Here is a 19,104-nt window from a genome sequence, read left to right as displayed (position 1 = left end):
CTATATTTAAATATGAAACTGGGGGAAAAAGTTTTCTCTTACTTATAATCAAAGAAATACAAATTAATGTGGGTTACTATTTTTGCTTCTCAAATTTGCAAGGAACCCCAAATTAGGCACTACCGCCGCATTGAATGGCAACTTTTAAAACGCTGCTACTGGCTTGAGCCTCCAGTACAATGTTGCATAGAAGCGACCATGGTGGACCATCCTTGTCTTGTTTCTGATCAGTCAGTCTTTCACTATTAAGTGCAATGTTAGCTATCAATTTTTCCTAGATATCCTTTATCAGGCCGAGGAAATTCTCTTCCATTCCTGCCTTGCAGAGTGTTTTTATCAGGACTGGATGTTGGATTTTGTCAAATACTTCTATTTTCACCATTCTGGATATTTTTCCTTTGTCTCCTTTGTTGTCTTGTCTTCTTCCATTAGTGTTAGTCTCTTGAGGCTCAGTCCTATGATACCTTCTTTCCTCTTTCTATATTCCTCCCACCCCTAAACAATTGATCTAGTCTCTCCTGACTTTAAATACCACCCATTTGCCAACTACTCCCCCATCTCCCACCTAGACCAGTCATTCTAACTAATTCATATCCCAACTAAATACCCAATAGCTCTCTCCTTGGATATCTCAGATATTTCAAATCGAACATGTCCAAAATAAAACTCATGATTTCCTGATCCCAACCATGCTGAGTGGGTCTCACTTTAAAATTCTTGATCACTAAACTTCAAGTGAACTCTTGGAGACAGCAAGAGAACTACATTTCCCTAGTTCAGTCATTCCTTCTCCTCTCCTTAAGTCTGGACTCTAAATGAGTAATTGTTTTCATACCTTCCCCTCACACCTGTGATATCCCCACCAGCATCATCACTCCCAGTTTATAAGCCTACTCATTTAAATGAGAAGATGAATGCAGTCAAAAAAGAATGCTATAGATGCCTATCACCACACCTACCCATCTACCTGTATCTGTGCCACACACTTTGTCTCAGTTCCTTTTAATTATGATTGTTTCTCTCCATGCTCCCAGCTCAGACCAACCTCTCCCCTTGTCTGCTCACTGGATCCACTCCACTGATCTCATTTCCTCTCCTCTACTCCAGGACACTGCTCTAATAATTCTCCCCTCTCTATTGTATATTGTCAAAATTTCTCCTCTACTGGATTATCTCAATCAGCATAAAAAACATGCTATAATAATTTCCATCTAAAAAACAACAAAAACACCAAAAAAACACTCTCAACCCCATATCTACCCCATATCTCCACAATCCTTACATAAAACCTGGAAGAGCTGTCAACTTGCTATATTCAATTCATCTCCCCTCAGACATCCTGTATGGCTTACTCTGTCATTTCCTTCAGGTTTTTGCTTATATATATATCACACTCTCATTGAGGTCTTTCTTGACCATACTAACCACACTATTTAACACAGCATAATCAAAATTTGTGGGATGCAGCTAACACAGTGCTTTGAGAGACATGTATAGTATTAAAATGTTTAAATGTTACATTAGAAAAGGAGGAAGATCTCAGGTCAATGAGCTAAAAGCTTCCAACTTTAAAACTAGAAAAAGGGCAAATTAAACCCTAAGCAAGTAAAAGGTAGAAAATAATAGAGTAAAAATTAATAAAAGCAGCTACTATACGCTAAAACTTGGGCACATCCACAAGCAAAACATAATGTCTGGGATATGTGGGTACAGATTCAAGTGGTTCCCCACCCAAAACAGTTTATAAAACTGTTTCCATGTAAAAGTTTGTGAGACTGGGACTCTGCTCTGATGGAGATAGGTCCCTTTTTGATAAACAGAGTGAGACAGTGCAGCCACAAAGTAGAAGGCTATGTACAGAGAGAGCTGACCTACTTCCTTTCTTACTGAAGATAACAGCAAATGACCAAAAAATGTGGGTGCTTTTTTCCCCCCAGCAACAAATAGAGCCACTTTCAGGTTATTTATTCCTCTACTAAACTTTAATATCTCAAATATTTAGAGTTAAAGTTGCTTAACTGCTTAAAAATCAGTATTTTAGAATGGACTTTCCCACTTCTGAAAGTTAATTTGCTATCGTGCAAACTGGAAAATAGGGATGAGAACTCCTCTAATGGTACCATCTGTCATTTTTTCCCGCACTAGAATAGAAAAATGAGGTGCAGGAGCTTAACCACCCTAAGTGTGGGTGGGGTGAACAGAAAAGAGTTCCCAGCACAGAGACTGGGGCTGCCTGAGTGCACAAAAAACATGCTAAAAACACTGAACATCTATTCCACACTGTGGACAGATGTCAACAGTAGCTTTAGAATAGAGAAATACGTATTTAATAAAATGTCTACAGTAGCACATTAAAACACCATCTAGAACTCCTGGTGAATTAACTAACTTAGCTAGTTAACTCATTGGTTGATTAATTAACTTGTCTAGACTCTGCAAGGAAAGACCTACGATCATTGCCCACATCAGGCTGAAGAGTATGGAGAGGTCTCCACAATCAAAGCTCTCTTCCTCAGAGGGCTACCTTGACAGAGAAGTCGTTCAGGTATGAAACACATGGGCCAGGGCAGGCCAGATGCAGCTCACAGAACAGTTTGATTTATTTCCTCTCAAAGATTTTCAAAACTTTAAATTAGTTACCAATTGCTTAAAATTGAGACTTGGCAGAAAAATCAGAATTTCTGAGTTCTCTTCGAAAATAATGAAAGGATCTGGCAGTAATGGTCTGGGGTAGAGTCATAGTTGTGTCACTGAAAAACGGTACATGCTGCCCAGTCTGCCACTACCATGCATGTCAACACCTACTGTATTTGCCATTTCTGGACCTGCCCACCCTGTATAGGAGCAAGGGTAGGAATGAGCCCAGGTGAGAACATGGAGAATAATCACACCTGGAGAGACACCTGGAGAAACATCCAGGACAGATAACCAATACCAAGTGTGGTCTGGGCACTCTGTCCTAAGCCCATTCCTGCTGAGGTCTGTTTTAGAAGGAGAAATGAAACTGCAAAGGAGAAGGAGAAATAATGCTTTCTGAAGCAAATGCAAACCCCATGCAACATAGCCTAGTCACACGATTCACGCACACCAGAATTTTCATTAGGATCTACTAGACTCTCCATGTGATTTTTTTTCCTGGGCTTTAAGATCATTTATATAAATACTCCTGGTAGGTGTGATCAGCTATGTTACCATCTGTTTCCTCAGACTGAAAGCATTGTCACTTTTCTAGCATTTCAAAACCAAATGGAGAACCAAAGACATTAAAAACAAAATGCTGATAGGGTAAAATGGCAAACTTGAGGAAAGAATGCCAAATCTTTAGAAATCCACTCTAAATTTATTTCATTACATATTGGTCATCCATGAACTTTCTGGAGGTGGTGATTAAATCCATTAAGCTTTTTATCTGTATAGCTATCAGTCACTGGCAGATTTCATGACTGGATTAAAGCCACAGAAATGTCCATCAGATGATGTGGATTTACAAATGGCCCATCAAACTAATCCACATGGCTGGGAATTAGAACAAATGTCCTAATTAATCTATGAATCAGTTAGAATCAAGGTTGATGACCACCAAGACAGGCTTTACTTATTCTGGTTGCCTACCTTGAGTGTTAGGGATTACTTATATAAAAGAGCCAAAGGAATGGTCACGGTAAATTTTAAAGTTGGTTGCAGACACAACATAGAAACTTCATTCCTGTGACCTCTATGCCATGACTCCAGTTCCACTACTTACTCCTCTTTATTTGTGGCTACTGACATCTGGCAGGACACGTAGATAGTAGTTAATATAAGTCTTCAGAGCGTGCCATGAGCATTCTCTACTTGCACTGCTTAGAAATCCTTATGAGTGGCAAGGAGTATCAGGTCACACAGAGTCAACTCCCCTCACAGGAGGCAGGCAACACATTGGGTGCTTCAAAAAAGCCTTCATTGTTATACGTGCTTCAGAGTCTTTCTAAAGTGCCAGACGCTTAACACAGCCTAATCACCAGTCTTCCAACATGCAATTATAAATAGAGAAAAGTTCTTGAGCTTTTACTTCAGGAGCTGGCTGAATTAAGTTATATATCATAAGGCTACTTAGGACTTTACAGATTAATGGGACTAGCTCTTGAATCTAGTTCCCTGCAACTCAGAGACCCAAATACCAGCCATTAAGATGGAGCATAGGTGGACAGCTGTTATACTTTCAGGATGCAGGGTAACCATCGTGGTTCCAGTACTGCCAGATGCTGCAGATAGCCCTCCCTCAAGCAGGGTGTAGACTGAACAATGTGGTAACTGCCACTCCCCACTTTCCAGTAATAGAAGACACTATGCATTTTTAATAAAGGGCAAGGAGGTAATAATACGTGATGACCTGAGGAAATGTCACAACGTTAAACATAAGTTCTTCCAAACTGTGTGGGCTCTGTGTCAGTGATTTATCCCCAGGACTTCTAAAATTCTAAAAACAAAATAAAACTTAACAAAATAAACCTCGTCTCCACTCTAACCAGAATTCAGTTTGGTGATACCATAAACATTGCTGGTTGTACTCTACCTGAGGACAGAGCGCTTCTAACTGACTTGCAGACATTCGAACAAGCTTTACGCCTTCTTCATTGTTTGAGATGGAACAGGCCAAGTTGGCAACCTGTAAAATGGAACAACACAGAAGATCTTTGAAGACTTTTCTCTTTTGACTGCTGAGGAAAACAAGCATATATCAATCCTCACCCGTCCTTTCCAGAACAGATGACAGGAGCACCAATGATGCTTCACTTCTCACAGACTATTTGCTCACGAGGACACATTTTAAAACTCTGAATTAAGCAAATCAAACAGACTCGTATCACATGTCACATTATACGTTAGTGGCAGAACCTTCAAAGATCCCAGGGCCTGTAACTCACAGGCTTTGCATGGGCTCTAATCTACCTAATAGCAATTTCAGAAAGAGGTTCTCCTGCTGTGGGCAGAAAAATGAGAAAAGCTGAGGAACCAAGGGCTTCAGGAAAGAACTGTTGGTATCCTCAAATAAAAATGTGTTCTGCCTCTATAAAATGTAAACTAATCTATACTGACAAAAGGAAGATCAGTGTTTTCCTAGGGAGGAGGGTATGGGAAGAGGAAGAAAGGAGAAATTAAAAAGGGACACTGGGGAAATTTCTGGAGGGTAATAAGCATGTTCACTATCGGTTAATAGTTTCATAAGTATACCCATATGTCACTCTATCAAATTGTATGCTTTAAATGTGTACAATTTCCTATATGTCCATTACAATGCAATAAAGCTGTTAACATTTTTTAAAAAGGAAAAAATGCACTTTACAGCTGTTGTTAAAGGAAGGAAATCAAAATTCTAAAGTTGCTATTCTCATTTGACAGGTGAATGAATGCTTAGTTTAAGTCAAGATGAGTTTTACTTAAACAACAAGGCTATTTTTCAAATAAAAAAAAAATAGCATGAAGACGACATCAAGATGAACCCAAGGCCATCTTCATCAAAAAAGGAAAAGAAGACAGGGATAATGTTCCATAGTTAAGAAAAAAATGTCCTTCAACTGGGATCTCAAAAACATTGACCAGTGAACTCTTTCTTGGCTGATGTAGCTTAATTTGAACTAAAATCTTTCCCTTCCCACCCACCCACTTCAATGATACAGCTCATGTAACCAGAAACAATCTTTCCAAGTTGTGCCATACTTCCTTTGCTGATGGTCTGACTGTGCTGAGAATAGAATGTTGCTCTGTAGTGACCGCTAAGGCTGTGATCACTTATCCACGTTTCTAAATGAATAGGCTTGCCAATTCCATTAGTAATACCAGGACCCAACTGAATACAAGGTACTGAGACACATCTTTACCCCCATTGAAAATGAAGTTATGAATGATAAAGATATACGCACTTTCAGGGTATTTAAGTGCCAGAGTAAACAAGGGCAATGGCAATAACCTCTGATTTTCACTCCTCCACCCAACTTAAGCACATAAATACACAAGAAAAATTGCACAGTATAATGGCTGTTGTTTGCAGTGTTACTGTTAAAGATGATCAGTTTTCTGTAAGACTGCTAACTATCAGAATCCTGTAATGCCTAATCACAAGGAGAAACAAAAGAAATAACATGCAATTTAAACATAGAAATGTAAGAAAGTTGAACACTACTATTTATGGGGCCTTCAAAATCACATAAATTTATACTTCCTGAGACTTATAATTCTACCTTCTACTGTCAACTGGACCTGAACAAATAGTCATTTCTCTTCAGGATGACATTCTATAGAGATGATTGTAGATTTCTATTTGTTTGTTTAAAACTCACAAGATATGACCTAAGCTAAATTTTGTATAAGACTTAAAAAAAAAAACAAAAAACCCCAAAATGTACACTTTATGATGCTACACTGAAGGAAAGAGCTTAAATTAGATGTGTTCATTAAGAGTAATATACAACTTCTATCGCAAACATAAAATTTGATGCTGATAACTAGCAACTGTCTCTGGTGAGGTGGGTGTACTAAATCCCAGAATGCTGCCCACTCCCATCTATTAGGCAGCCAGCCAAGTGTTAGATTCAGGACAGTCACTACAAGTACAATTTTATTTGTTTATATTCTCTCACTTTTATGACTCCTTAAAACTCACAAAAAATATTTAAGTTAGGAATTGAAAGATTACCTAAGTATTCTTTACTATAGATCAGACACACAAGGGTGGTCTGTGGCTAAGGTTGAAATGGCTGACTTCTTTAAACCATCTTTTCTGTTTCCTGATACAAATCTTAACAAAGCAGAGATTATGAAAGACTTGTTCTTTATTTTTAAAAAATTACTTAAAAACATTTCTGAAGTACTGTTGCAGCAGTAATGTTCCTTCAGAGTACACTGCCTATTTCAGAAGGCCTGGAAGGAGGAAGGGGCACCTGTCACTGACAGTCTTCTTCAGATGAATGAGCTTCAATTTACCCTCCAGGGACCAGGCTACTCACTTCTAACAATGACAAATGTGCAAATGCAACATCTTGACCACAGCTCTCTGAGAGGCTAACCTCATATACTAGTCCAGTCCTGACCACACTGAAAGGGGAGTGGGAGAGTGAGGGGAGAGGCTTCCTAAATGCCTCTTTCTCTGAGAAATCTGGGACTCCAGAAATTTGGGATAGCAGTTAATACAGAGTCTAAAGAAGGGTCTGAAGTTTGAATTAAAAATACTCAGAGCAGCTAACTTCCACAGAGAACCCAGCAGAGCACAGACTTTGCAGTGATGAGCAATATCTCTAGATTTGTTCTGACAATACATTATTATATCTTTGCTACCACAGTTACTTGTGTATTAGCAACTTAAATGTTTCTGATTCCTGCTAATCCAAGGGATGGACTAAGACTGACAGCATGACCATCAGCTTTGAGATCACAAAGCCTTCTTTAGCACTGTTTTTGCCTATCCCATTGTGTGTGTGGACCGGGTAGAAAAGCAGATTTCAGAAAACTTGTAAACCCCTGATAAACAAACAGGCAAAGAACCAACCAAACAAACAAATAAAAAAACATCAGCCTTGTGTGTTGCTGGTTTCAGGAGTAGTCCAGTAACACTCTGAGCTGTTAAGGAGACTATCATAGCAGGCTGCGCCAGATCAACAAATGTGATATGTGTACCTGACCGAAAAGACAGCTTTTCAGTTACTTAGGGAAAGTTCTACTTTACTCCATAATGGATTATCCTTACTTAAATAAAATTTATTAAATGAAGATTTGTGTTGGAAAAAAATCCCATTCTCAAACTGTAACTATTTCCCTCTACTGTCCATGGACTGATCATTTCCTTAAGTCAAGCAAGCACAAACTACTTCCCATTTCCTTCAGTAACTGCTCCTGGATTCATATTTGGCTGAGTTGCTCAGTTGACCCTTATCCTGGAACCTCTGTAGGAAGACAAGAATTTTTTTTGTTCTTGGTAATAAATTAACGACCTGCTCTCTCAACAGCTTATACCTTCTATAGGAGTCAAACGAGTGAGAAGAGCTTTTAAGTCTAAATAATGACACCACAACCAAAGCAGGATTAACTGTACACTTAAAACGGGTGAATGTTACGGTATGTAAATTATACTTCAATAGTCTTGTTTTTTTAAGAATTCAGGGCTACACAGGTTAGAAGCTTAGAGAAATGATCAGATGTTAGAAACGAGAAAGCAGAAATTCAGAGAGGTAAGAAAGCACTGAAAACAGTGCTCACCTTGGGGGTGGAAGGCATTCCATGACCAAAACTTGGGTTTTTAATGGGCCCATGTCAGGGCCCTCATAAGGTAAATGCCTCAGGTATATGCCTCAGATCAGAGACTTTGCAAAGAGCTGGGACAGCCAAAAGACAACAACCCTAGTGAAAGAGTGAATTAAAGAAAAAGTCACCACAAAAAGAAAAACAGTCGGATACTTGCCAGTCAGCATGCACTAAAGGAAAAGAAAAAGCCCCCCATACCCCATCCCAAATTCTAACAAAAAGCTGACTCTCCACAGGGGTTTAGATATAGAAATAACATCATATGGCCCAAAAAACTTTTAGATTTAGGAAGTCATGTATTAGTAGTATCCCTAAGCAACTGGCAGAACAAATATAAGTGGAAATTTTCTCTAATGGTAGGTAATCTAAACCCAGGCCTCAAAGAATTCCCACACATAAAAAGCAAGGAATGTGAATGCAGAACTTAACAACACAGAAGGTACACAAGAAAATAAACCATCTTGGGCAAGAATAAGCAAAATAACACCTGTGTAATCAGATCCACAATAAAAGCAGATATTCAAATGACAAAAAGTAGAATATTAAAAAATATATTTCTTATGTTAGTAGAAATAACATAAGGAAAACTACTGGAGGAAAAAAAAGAAATAACACCAGGAAAAAGACACTCAAAAATGACTAGGCAGATTTGAAAAGAATCAAAATACAACTTCAAGAAAAAAATAATAACTTCTACCACTTCTAGAAATTAAAAATAATATTCACTAAGAACTGCTGAAAAGAGAATTAGTAAAATGGAAAGTCAAACTGAAGAAATTACTCAGAAAAACCAAAAAAATTTTCATGACGTGGGAAATGCAAAAACCATAAAAGAAGTTAAGAGACATGCAAGATAAACTGAGGTCTACTATTTAACTACTAGGAATTTCAGAAGGAAAGAACAGAGAGAATAGCATGAGAAACAATACTGAAAGAGATGATGTCTGAAAAGTTTTCAAACTGGATGAAATATAATTTTCAGAATTGGGAAGACAAACAAATTCCAAACAGGGAAAATAAGAAATCCATACTAAGACACTATAGTGAAGCTTTAGGACAACAAAGACAAGAAAAATTTTTAAATAGCCAGGATGTAAATACAAGTTATCTATAAAGAAAGGAGAGTAAGATTGCTGATTTCTCAAGAGCGACAATGAAAGCCAGAGACAAGGAAATAAAATCTTTTAATCACTGAGAGGAAAAAATAACAATCATCCCTATACATCCAATGAAATTATGTTTTTGAGAATTAGGGCAAAATAAAGACATTAAGACAACAAACAAACAAACAAAAAACTCAAGCACATTTACTCCTAACAGATCTCCCCTCTTCCCACTAAAGAAATTTCTAAAGAATATACTTCGGGAAGAAGGGAAGTGATCCCAGAAGAAGGTTTAATATGCAAGGAGAAATGGGAAGCAGTACGAATATATAAGGTGAGCAAATTTAAGCAAACCTTGAAAAACATTAATAGGCTAAAAATTAAGAGATCCAAAATAGTGGACAACAATAATATTTAAGTTGGAGAGTGACTGAAATTAAAGCATTCTAAGATTCTTATATTGTTTCAGAAGGAGGAAAAGATACTGATTAACCTCAACCTGTGAGTTAGACAAGCATTGTAACATACCCACAGTTTTTACTAATGAAACAGAGTGTGTGACTTCCAAAAAAGAAGAGGGGAAAATACAGGAGATGGGGAACTCAATTAATCCAAAAGAGGGAAAGAGATTTAGAGATAGAGAAGAAGGGATGGAAGCAGAGGGTTAAGAAAGAGAAAGAGAATAAAATGCAATGGTAAAAATGAGTTCACATCCGTAATCATAATGAATGGCCTGAGTCATCAATCCTCCCAATATTGTCATTGGGAGACAGAAGGCCACATGCTGGTTTAACCCTTTATTGAATCTTAGTTGTTTGGCTCACAAATCAGTGGCAATTGAATGTTAAGAGCTTTGCCTTTATTGGGGGTCCTTTCAAAAAATAAAATAAAGTAGAATCTGTCACTATATTCATTATTAAAATGTTGAGCACCCATTTAATCATTCAATGTCTCTTATATAATATCCCCATGTAGGGAAACTTTTTACATTTTATTTTTAGGATAGGCTTATTTCCACGGAAAAATGGTCATATGTCCTTCATACTAAAGATATGAACTACACAACTGATTGTGTCTCACCCTTTCCCCCTGCTACTAGCAAGTTCAATGTGAAATCCAAACTCAAGTATAGCGATTATAATTGGCTTGTCTTCTATTCTTTTCTTGGTCCTGATTTTTCACATCAACCTTATTTTATCATATCATATATGACAAATGAGCCATGTCAACCTAATTTTAGCAAGAGGCAGGATATAAATATAAACATCTCTAGTAAGAGATAAAAATACACTATTTTAAACAGCTTGGCTATTTGATATTTTTTAAAAGGCTTTCATGTGTTGATCACAACTCAGATGACCTTGTAATAATTTCCTTTGCATGGTACGATACAGATCACTTTAAAAGTTCCCTATTTCTATTTCTACCTAACTGCCTGAATAATCTATCAGTAAAAGTAGAAAAGGTGCCTGTCTAAACATTAGTCCATCATCTCTACTGATGAGGAAACAGGAAGTCCTACACTCTTTTCTGGAACAGAGCCAAGGTTGGGCAAAGTGCTTCCGTAGTCATTCCTATCAAAGCTTCAAGAGAAAAGAAGGACCTTGATGTCCCTTAAGGAAAAGGTTCATCCGACTGCCTTTACTTGATCATCCCTAAATTTGACTAGGTGGTTAAGTTGGGGGTAAGGCATTAAAAATAATACATACAAGATACTTTGGTCTCACATAATCACATGCATCTGAACTTAACAGACCCTTGAAAAACCAAACAATTGGCTTAGAATTCTTTTGGAGTCCAAGGTCCCCAAGGACACCTGATTTCTTTTGTGCAAACACCCTACAGTCCTAGAAAACTGAAACTTCATTTAATTTGCTATTTGCCAGAATTTCAACCTACAATATCATATAGAAGCACTGAGCAAATACCCAAGATGTCACAGTCCTATACGTCAGTGTTTAATTAAATGCTCCTTATAGAGCCTTCTACAAGGCCACTTTACCACACATTATCAGCACACCACAGAATAAAAGTTGTAATGCAGATCATTCAATTTGCAGTTAAAACACACATTTCAAACCAATAAAGCCATACCCTATGAAGTAACAGGTAATGGGAAATGCTGGGGGAGGGTAAGCAGGTAATGATAATATAGCAAAAGCATGCCAGTTACATTCACTTTTTGTTTCTTAATTCACAAAGCAGTGAATGAGATACAATCTTATTGTAGCAAATTCATTATGAAAAGAGGCACATTTTAATACAATGTATGGGCTGAGGGAAAAGGGATACTAAACAATATATAGTTTTTATAGGCAGGATTTCATGAACGGCACTTTCCCTGTTCCACTCTCTCAATTCGTAAAATTGAAAAGGATTCAGAAGAGAGCAAAATTAAAGGGAAAACTGATTGCTATTTAGCTATTAAGCTGCTGACAGCCAAAGGAGGTGGGCAAGGAATGAAGCAATTAAAAAGGGTGTTGCATTATTGACAAAAAGGTTAATATTTCTGACAGCAAATAAATTTTCCACATCAATACACTTTAAATTGAAGAGCAACATAAAGAAATCATTAACTTTATGTGGGAGAAAAGAGTCAAGTATAAAAGGTGTTATCATTACCTTGAAGCACAGCCATGCCACTTCATAGTCATATGAAAGAAAAGCCTTTCGTGCTATACGCCAGAGCAGAAGAAAAGAGGACTCACCAGCTCACTAATACTGGCCCTCAACTCCTGCTCCTCCCACTCACTGGCCTTGAAGACAAACAACACCTCTGCAACCTTCACACACCACACAGGCAGTTCCTGGATTCCACTGACAACTATGGTGTGAAGAAGCCATGAGAAGTTCTAAGCAGACCTTCAGAAAATAATAGTTAGGAGAGACCTCACAGCAAATATTCTGTTATTTGTTTTCAGGTAAAATCACTAACGTAATTTTAATAAGGATCTACTAAGCAGCCTGCACTATACAGACTCATTGACGCTAAGTGTATGCATGCAGAAGGACTGGAAGAATTCGTTTCAGTTGATAAAACCTCAATAGTCAGTCAGTATGTGGTTTTTATTCTTGAAACTAACCTTGTATTTCCACAATAAGATATACATAGAACATACCATAAAAATGTTTCCATTTCTGAATGGGTGTTATCCCTAGTATTACTCAGGAACAATTCACACATTTGAAGCCACTCTACATGACACCCCAAATTAAAGCATAACCTTTTTATACTATTTTATTTGGTCTGGGGGGAAAGTATTTCTATAGGAAATATTTCTATAAAGGAATACATAAGTCTTCCAAAAACCAAGTCAGCAAAAGCCAACACATCTGTTCCAAATTTATTTTGGTCATGTATTAAAATGCTGCTGAAATAACAGCTTTTGCTCAACTTCCATTTCAAACATGTTTATTTGATTGTTTCTCTCTCCCCCGTAGAAGTTAAGTTCATATGGTTAAGGATTTTTGTCTTATTCACTACTACGTCCCTAGTTCTCAGAACAGTGACCAGGACATACTACTAGGAACTCTACAAATATTTTTTATAAGAATCTTTTTTCTCTCTCAAACTACAGAAAGTTTGCTGTAGGTTTTTTGAAATCTTCATTCTAGTCAAACAAAACAAAACAAAACAAAAATAACTTTAAAAATCAATGTCAGGGCCGGCCTGTGGCTCACCTGGGAGAGTGTGGTGCTGACAATACCAAGTCAAGGGTTAAGATCCCCTAATCAGTCATCTTTTAAAAAAAATAAAAAATAAATAAAAATCAATGTCACTTAACCTTTAAAAAAAGTCTCCAAATTTTCCCCATCATCTCCATATCCTAAAAGATCTCACAATCCATCCCCTCAGGTAACATTATACAGAATGATGCATTATGATGCTGTTTTGTATAAACACTACAAATATGTCAGCATAAGACAAAGTTCACTAACACTGATGTTCAGTCATAATGTAGAGCTTTGAGTTTCTCAACGTACAGTCCTCAGACCACTGAATCAGAATTTTGGGGAATGGTAGCCTAGGAATCTGAATGTTGAGCACCTGGTTAACTCTAATGTTTATTAACTTTGAGAACAAGTAGGCTCTTTTTTCTAATACTTGCTGAGTACCTACTATGTTCCAGGCACTATTCTAGGCCCATGTTCTCAAAGAACTTACATTCTATTGGAGTATGGTGAAGTGCCAGACAAATAAGAAAATAAAGCAAATCCAATAATTGCAGATAGTGAGGAGAGTTTGGAGAATATAAACCATGTGACAGGATGAAAAAAATGACTGTTGGAGAACAGGATGAGAGATCCAGGAAAGCCTCTCTGCGGAGGTAACATCTGGCCGAGGGCACAGACTGATAATCCATTTGGGCAGGGCCAAAGAGGAAGCAGTAGTCAAGCATGGCAGAACCCAGTCAGCAAGGGAGACACAGGAATACAGGCAGTTGCAAAGGCAGCCTGGGCTCCTTATGGACCATGTCTAAGAATCTGGGTTGTAGGCTTTTATCCCAAGTGTGAAGCCATGGGGGTGGGGTAGGTAGGTAGGGGTTGGTCCTGAAGCAAAGAAATGAAATGATCTGATTTAAAAGGACCATGTTGACTCCTTTGCAGAAAACAGGCTAGAGAGGGACAAGAATGTAAGCAAAGAAATCAGTGAGGAGGCTGCTGGAGAACTCCAGTAAAAGATGGTTATGTGGACAATGGAGCTAACCACAGGAATAAAGAAAAGTAGAATGATATGGGGACTTATGGATTAGATATAGAACATGAGGGGGGAAAGAAAGAAGAATCAAAAATAAGTCCGAGATATTTGCCTTGAGAAACTGGGTGCAAAAATGGAAAAAAAAAAAAAAAAAAGTAAAATGATGTTTATCAGAGCATTATATGTAATAATAAAAGACTAAGAACAACCTAAGTAACCTAAATGCCTAATGGCAGGAACTGGTTAAATAAAAGGACCAGTTAGCAATGAATATAAATGCTATAAATGAGTACATCATAACATGGTAAAATACCCATGATATAAGCAAGGGCAAACATATTACATTATAACACATTATGATATCATTTGTCTCAACAAACTAATCAGTGTAGCAATTTTGTGTTTAAAAAAAAAAAAAAAAAAAAAAAAATCCACATATAGATGGGTGTATGAATCTATTCCAAAATGTTATTTTTCTTCTTTGTGCTTTCTTTTCTACGTTTGCTAAAGTGAACTTGTACTTCTTTTATAGGGGTTTTTTTTTTTTTTTTTTTTTGCCTTTTTGGGGGTTAATTTAAAAAGATCTATTTTAAAATGGCAGTGTCCCGAAACTGCACGTAATCTAAATTGGCATTTTTATCTTTTTTACCCAGGAACCTTGCTGCATAGGGATGCTTTCAGAGGCTCTTGTAATTTATCTAATAAAAAAGTTGGGCAAATAATCCTAAGCAGTATTGCTGTAGACAACTCTAGGTACAGCTGGCTGGTGAGAGTTCTACATGGCTCTAGATCCCCAATGTAGCAATCACAGAGCCATCCCACATGGTTTTGGGAAGGAGCCTGGTTTCACTTAGGTGTGGAAGAACACATTTTCTAACACCCAATAAGTCAGACCATATACCTTAGATGTCAGAGGAGTTCATCTGACCCCAGGGTAGCTAGCAATGTTATGTATGGCAGCAGCAAAGTGTTTATGGAGGAAAAGAAAAATTTTAAGTTTAACTGTAAGCCCAAAATATTTTTGGAGTATGTCAATGTTATTAAACATACAGCAAAGTCAGAATCTTCATACTTGAGACAACACTAAGAAGTAACAACATAACCTCAAATCATAGCCTGACAGTCACTTTGCAAATAAGATACTCTTCATCAACCTTGCAAATCTGCCTCCCATTCAGCACATTAACAGAACCTGCTCTGGGAAGCAGTTAGGCAGATGGTACCCACAAAGAAGTTACTAGAACAGACTATGTTTCCTACAGTTACCGCAATTTTAATACGGTGATCATAGCAGATATTGAAAGGATACTGAAGAGAATAGTGGCAGACATGGTCTATCTAGATGTTTAAGAGAGCAAGATAAAAATAAAGAAATTCTTAACTGGCTGAAAGGTCAACTATATACAAGAATTGTCCAATCAAGGGAATGATTTCTAGCATTAAGCCAAAAGATTCTACCTTATGCCTTGTCTTAGACAACATTTTTAAAACATCAGATTGGATCAAGGGAGAAAAGATATACTTAGAAAAGAAATGACAGGGGCACCAAATTATGAAGAACAATGTCAGCAGCAATCCTGATAGGAGAGAACATTAGACTGGACCTAAGCATATACCGGACGAGTATCAAAAACACATGTAGAGCCAAACACCCACCTGTACACAATGACAGGAACGGACAAAATGGCACTTAGCAGAAGTGCTTCTATAAGCAAAATCAAGGGGCTCTAAGCTCAGTGGGAATCACTGAGGTCACTCCTCAAATGGCTAAAGCCATCCAGGGACACACTGATCAGTCTCCCTTCAGAATGATGGAGTCCTTGACTGCTCTACCCACATCTGTTGTCCCTGGAGCAGGTGTTCAGTGACAGCTGGCACTTGAGTGGAAGACATTCGGAGAAAAAGCAGAATGAAGAAAGTCTCTGAAAAGACTGAGGAAATCACCTAGACTAGTAATGTCGAACAGATATATAGCGTGAACCACCTAAGAATTTTTTACTTATTTAGCAACCACATTTAAAAAATAGAAAGGTGAAATTAACGATAATATATTTTATCCCAAAATATTACCATTTCAACATGTAATCAATATTAAAAAAATTATTAATAATCTATTTTACATTCCTTTCCATACCACATCTTAGAAATATATTGGTGTGTATTTTATACTTAAAGTATCTCTCAATTTGTATTACAGCAAGAACACGAACAGGGGAGGTTCCAGAGAGGGAGACTGTGGCTCTCCTCTTCTAATAGCCAGAGAATCCACCTGTGGAATGTGCTGCCTCTGCAGGCAGAGAGTTGCCCAATACTGAAGGAGTCCAAGAAAGGCTAAGGCCTTTGGGAAGGGAAGGGGACTGTAGACTGAGTTCACCTAATCATTATGCAATCAATCATGCCTATATAATGAAACTCCAATAAAACTGTGGACACAGAAACTCTCTGGAGCTTCCTGGTTGGTGAACACATCAATGTGACAGGAGGATGATGCATCCTGATTCCACTGGGAGTGGCTTATGGGAAAAGCTCTGCATGTGAGACCTTCCCAGACTATACCTTATGTGTCTCTTCATTTTGCTGACCCTAGTTTATATCCTTTATAGTAAAATGTTCCATGACTTGTTCTAGCAAATTATCAATCCTAAGGGAGGTCGTGGGGACCCCCCCAGATTTATAGCCAGTTGGTCAGAAATGCAGGCGGCCTGGGGACACCTGAACTTGCAGCTAGCATCTGAAGTGAGGACCCCTAATCTGTACCAATTCCGGGTGGTTAGCGTCCGAACTGTATTGCAGTATTTTAGGAGGACCATGCCCTCCAAACACATCTGGCAGAATTCTCACTGGCTGTAAAATCTGAGGCTCTCCTTTCCTGCCAGAGGCTTATCACTACCAGCCCAGCCAGCTTTTATATAGCACACTTACTTCCCCTACACTGCCAGGAAAAATGACAAATGGCCCCCAAAACCAAACTTGATCTGTGGAAATTTACTCTAGTTTGGAGAGAACTATTGAAAAAAAATGAAGAAGTCAAGAGATTAACAAAACACTCACGATGAAGTATTTTGTCTTTGCTTGAAACAAGTCTCTGACTAGTTCAAAGTGTTTCATTATAATACAAACGTAGCGGGGGAGGAGAAACCTTGTCACTGAAGAATAAAGTTCTGCCTTGAGTCAGGAATTTGAGGCTTCTACAACACTTCAAAAACTCATTTCCTTTTCATGGACATATGCAATTATATACCCTCATATCTCCATTACAATAAATGTAATTAACTGTTTGCAGAATGGCACAACAAAGCCTATGGTTATACCTCAAGCAATGAAGAGCCATGTGTCATTTAATACATAGATAATATGGGGGGGGTAATGGCGTAGGGAGCATGGAGGGGAGAGAGGTGAGAAAGGGGTCAGAACTGAACTGTGATGGGGAACACGAAACTCTAAACTCTTGGGGCCCCTTGGTTAGTGACGTTGTGAGTGAAATAAGATGCATAAGCTTGGAAAATGCTCCTGGAGCAAGGTCTCCAAGGCCACCAAGTTCCATGCAATGCTTCTCAGTGGGTGTTAGGCTGCCCACTAAGCCAGTGAGCTGGAGTGTGCAGCCCTCATTGTTGGAGGGATGCAAGCCTGGTGAACTTAGGCAAGTTACTCGACCTCTCTAAGCTCAAGTTTCCTTACCTGACACATGCTGTTGTGGAAAGTATTGTATCTGAACGTAGCTGGTACACAGTAGGTGCCCAGCAAATGTCAGCTCTGTTAGGCTGGAGAGGCTGATGATTCAGCTGGCCCTAATAAAGGGCCCACCAGCTACAGTACAAACAAGGGCTGTCCTCTGCTCAGCTGCCACACTGAGCCCTTCACCATGCTGGTAACCCAACACCTTGGGTTGGCAGCATCCTTGCTTCCTGCCATGCAGTCAAACTTTCTAATACATATGATACTTATAGGAGATTAGCTTCCTGAACACAATCTTTGTACATTTGGAGTATACATTTCACGCTGTCATGTGACTGTTGTGAACAAGATTATACTTAATGGAGACATAAAATGAAAGTCTTCCAATTTTAGTTCCAAATGCCGGACTCATTAACTTGAATAGCAGACTGACCTATGTATTCTGTACGTAATTAATTCAGGTCAGAGTAACATTTAATGTTTAAAGAAAACTAGATGTAAAATTAGTAATGCATTTAATATGATTACTGATGTTTTCCTTGGAATATTTTTGTGGTATTAACCTGGCCTAATGTCACTATAAATCCAAACGTACAAGACAGACATTTTACATAAAAGCCCATTTTCTGTTCTTACATAATGACCAACTTACAAAATGGCCTATGGAATATCTTTTCCAAATATTAGATGTTCTGCAATAAGGTTACAAAATCAAATAATTTTGGTATATGCTTACTGTGTGTCACATCTCTAAAATACAGAAATAATGAATAATTAAACAACAACATAATTTCAGTTAACATAAGGTAGGAGCAAGTCTAACTTACCTGGAAATTAAATGGCAACTCACTCTTTCTTCTTGCCACCCTACATACCAACCACTTACATTCAGGTTTCTACTATGCAAACATATCAGTTTTGAAGTCTGTCAGAGATCAGTTTCTTTACTTTTTTAAAACAAAAAGATTGGTTTGAGTCTATGTCTTGGGCAAAAGGCCAAAAACTTGACATACATCATCATTTAGTGCTCAAAATAATCCCCAAAATAGAATCATTAGTATCCTCAATTTACCAGATAAGAAATGGGAACTGAGAGAGCTTAGATAACTTGCCAAAAGGCAAGCCTAGCCAGTGACCCCTGAGTTCCAGCCCTTCCTCACTTTTGCTTTCTATACTTTGAGTCTACTTGTGTCATGTTTTATTTTTATTTGCATTAACATTGAGTGGAGATGTTAAGTTTCCAAGATAGGGACTATGTATATTTAATCACATACATAATTAATGTAAACTGACAAAAATGGTAATTGTGGATACATGTTAAGTGATAATGTAAGACTTTCATTTTATACA

At 37.9% G+C, this 19,104-nt stretch overlaps 1 protein-coding gene across 1 annotated transcript in view; it reads right to left on the bottom strand.

The window, feature by feature from the left end:
- The window catches only part of CTNNA1 (catenin alpha 1), a 164,005-nt gene that overhangs the window by 25,959 nt on the left and 118,942 nt on the right, over positions 1-19,104 (bottom strand). The window contains exon 10 of the mRNA XM_063085832.1: positions 4,556-4,648. Coding sequence (XP_062941902.1) covers positions 4,556-4,648 — 93 coding nt within the window. The remainder of the gene's footprint in view (positions 1-4,555; positions 4,649-19,104) is intronic.

The sequence above is a fragment of the Cynocephalus volans genome, chromosome 2 (genome assembly GCF_027409185.1).
Source record: "Cynocephalus volans isolate mCynVol1 chromosome 2, mCynVol1.pri, whole genome shotgun sequence".
NCBI classification, from domain to species: Eukaryota; Metazoa; Chordata; class Mammalia; order Dermoptera; family Cynocephalidae; genus Cynocephalus; species Cynocephalus volans.
This window is presented reverse-complemented; position numbering and strand designations above follow the sequence as displayed.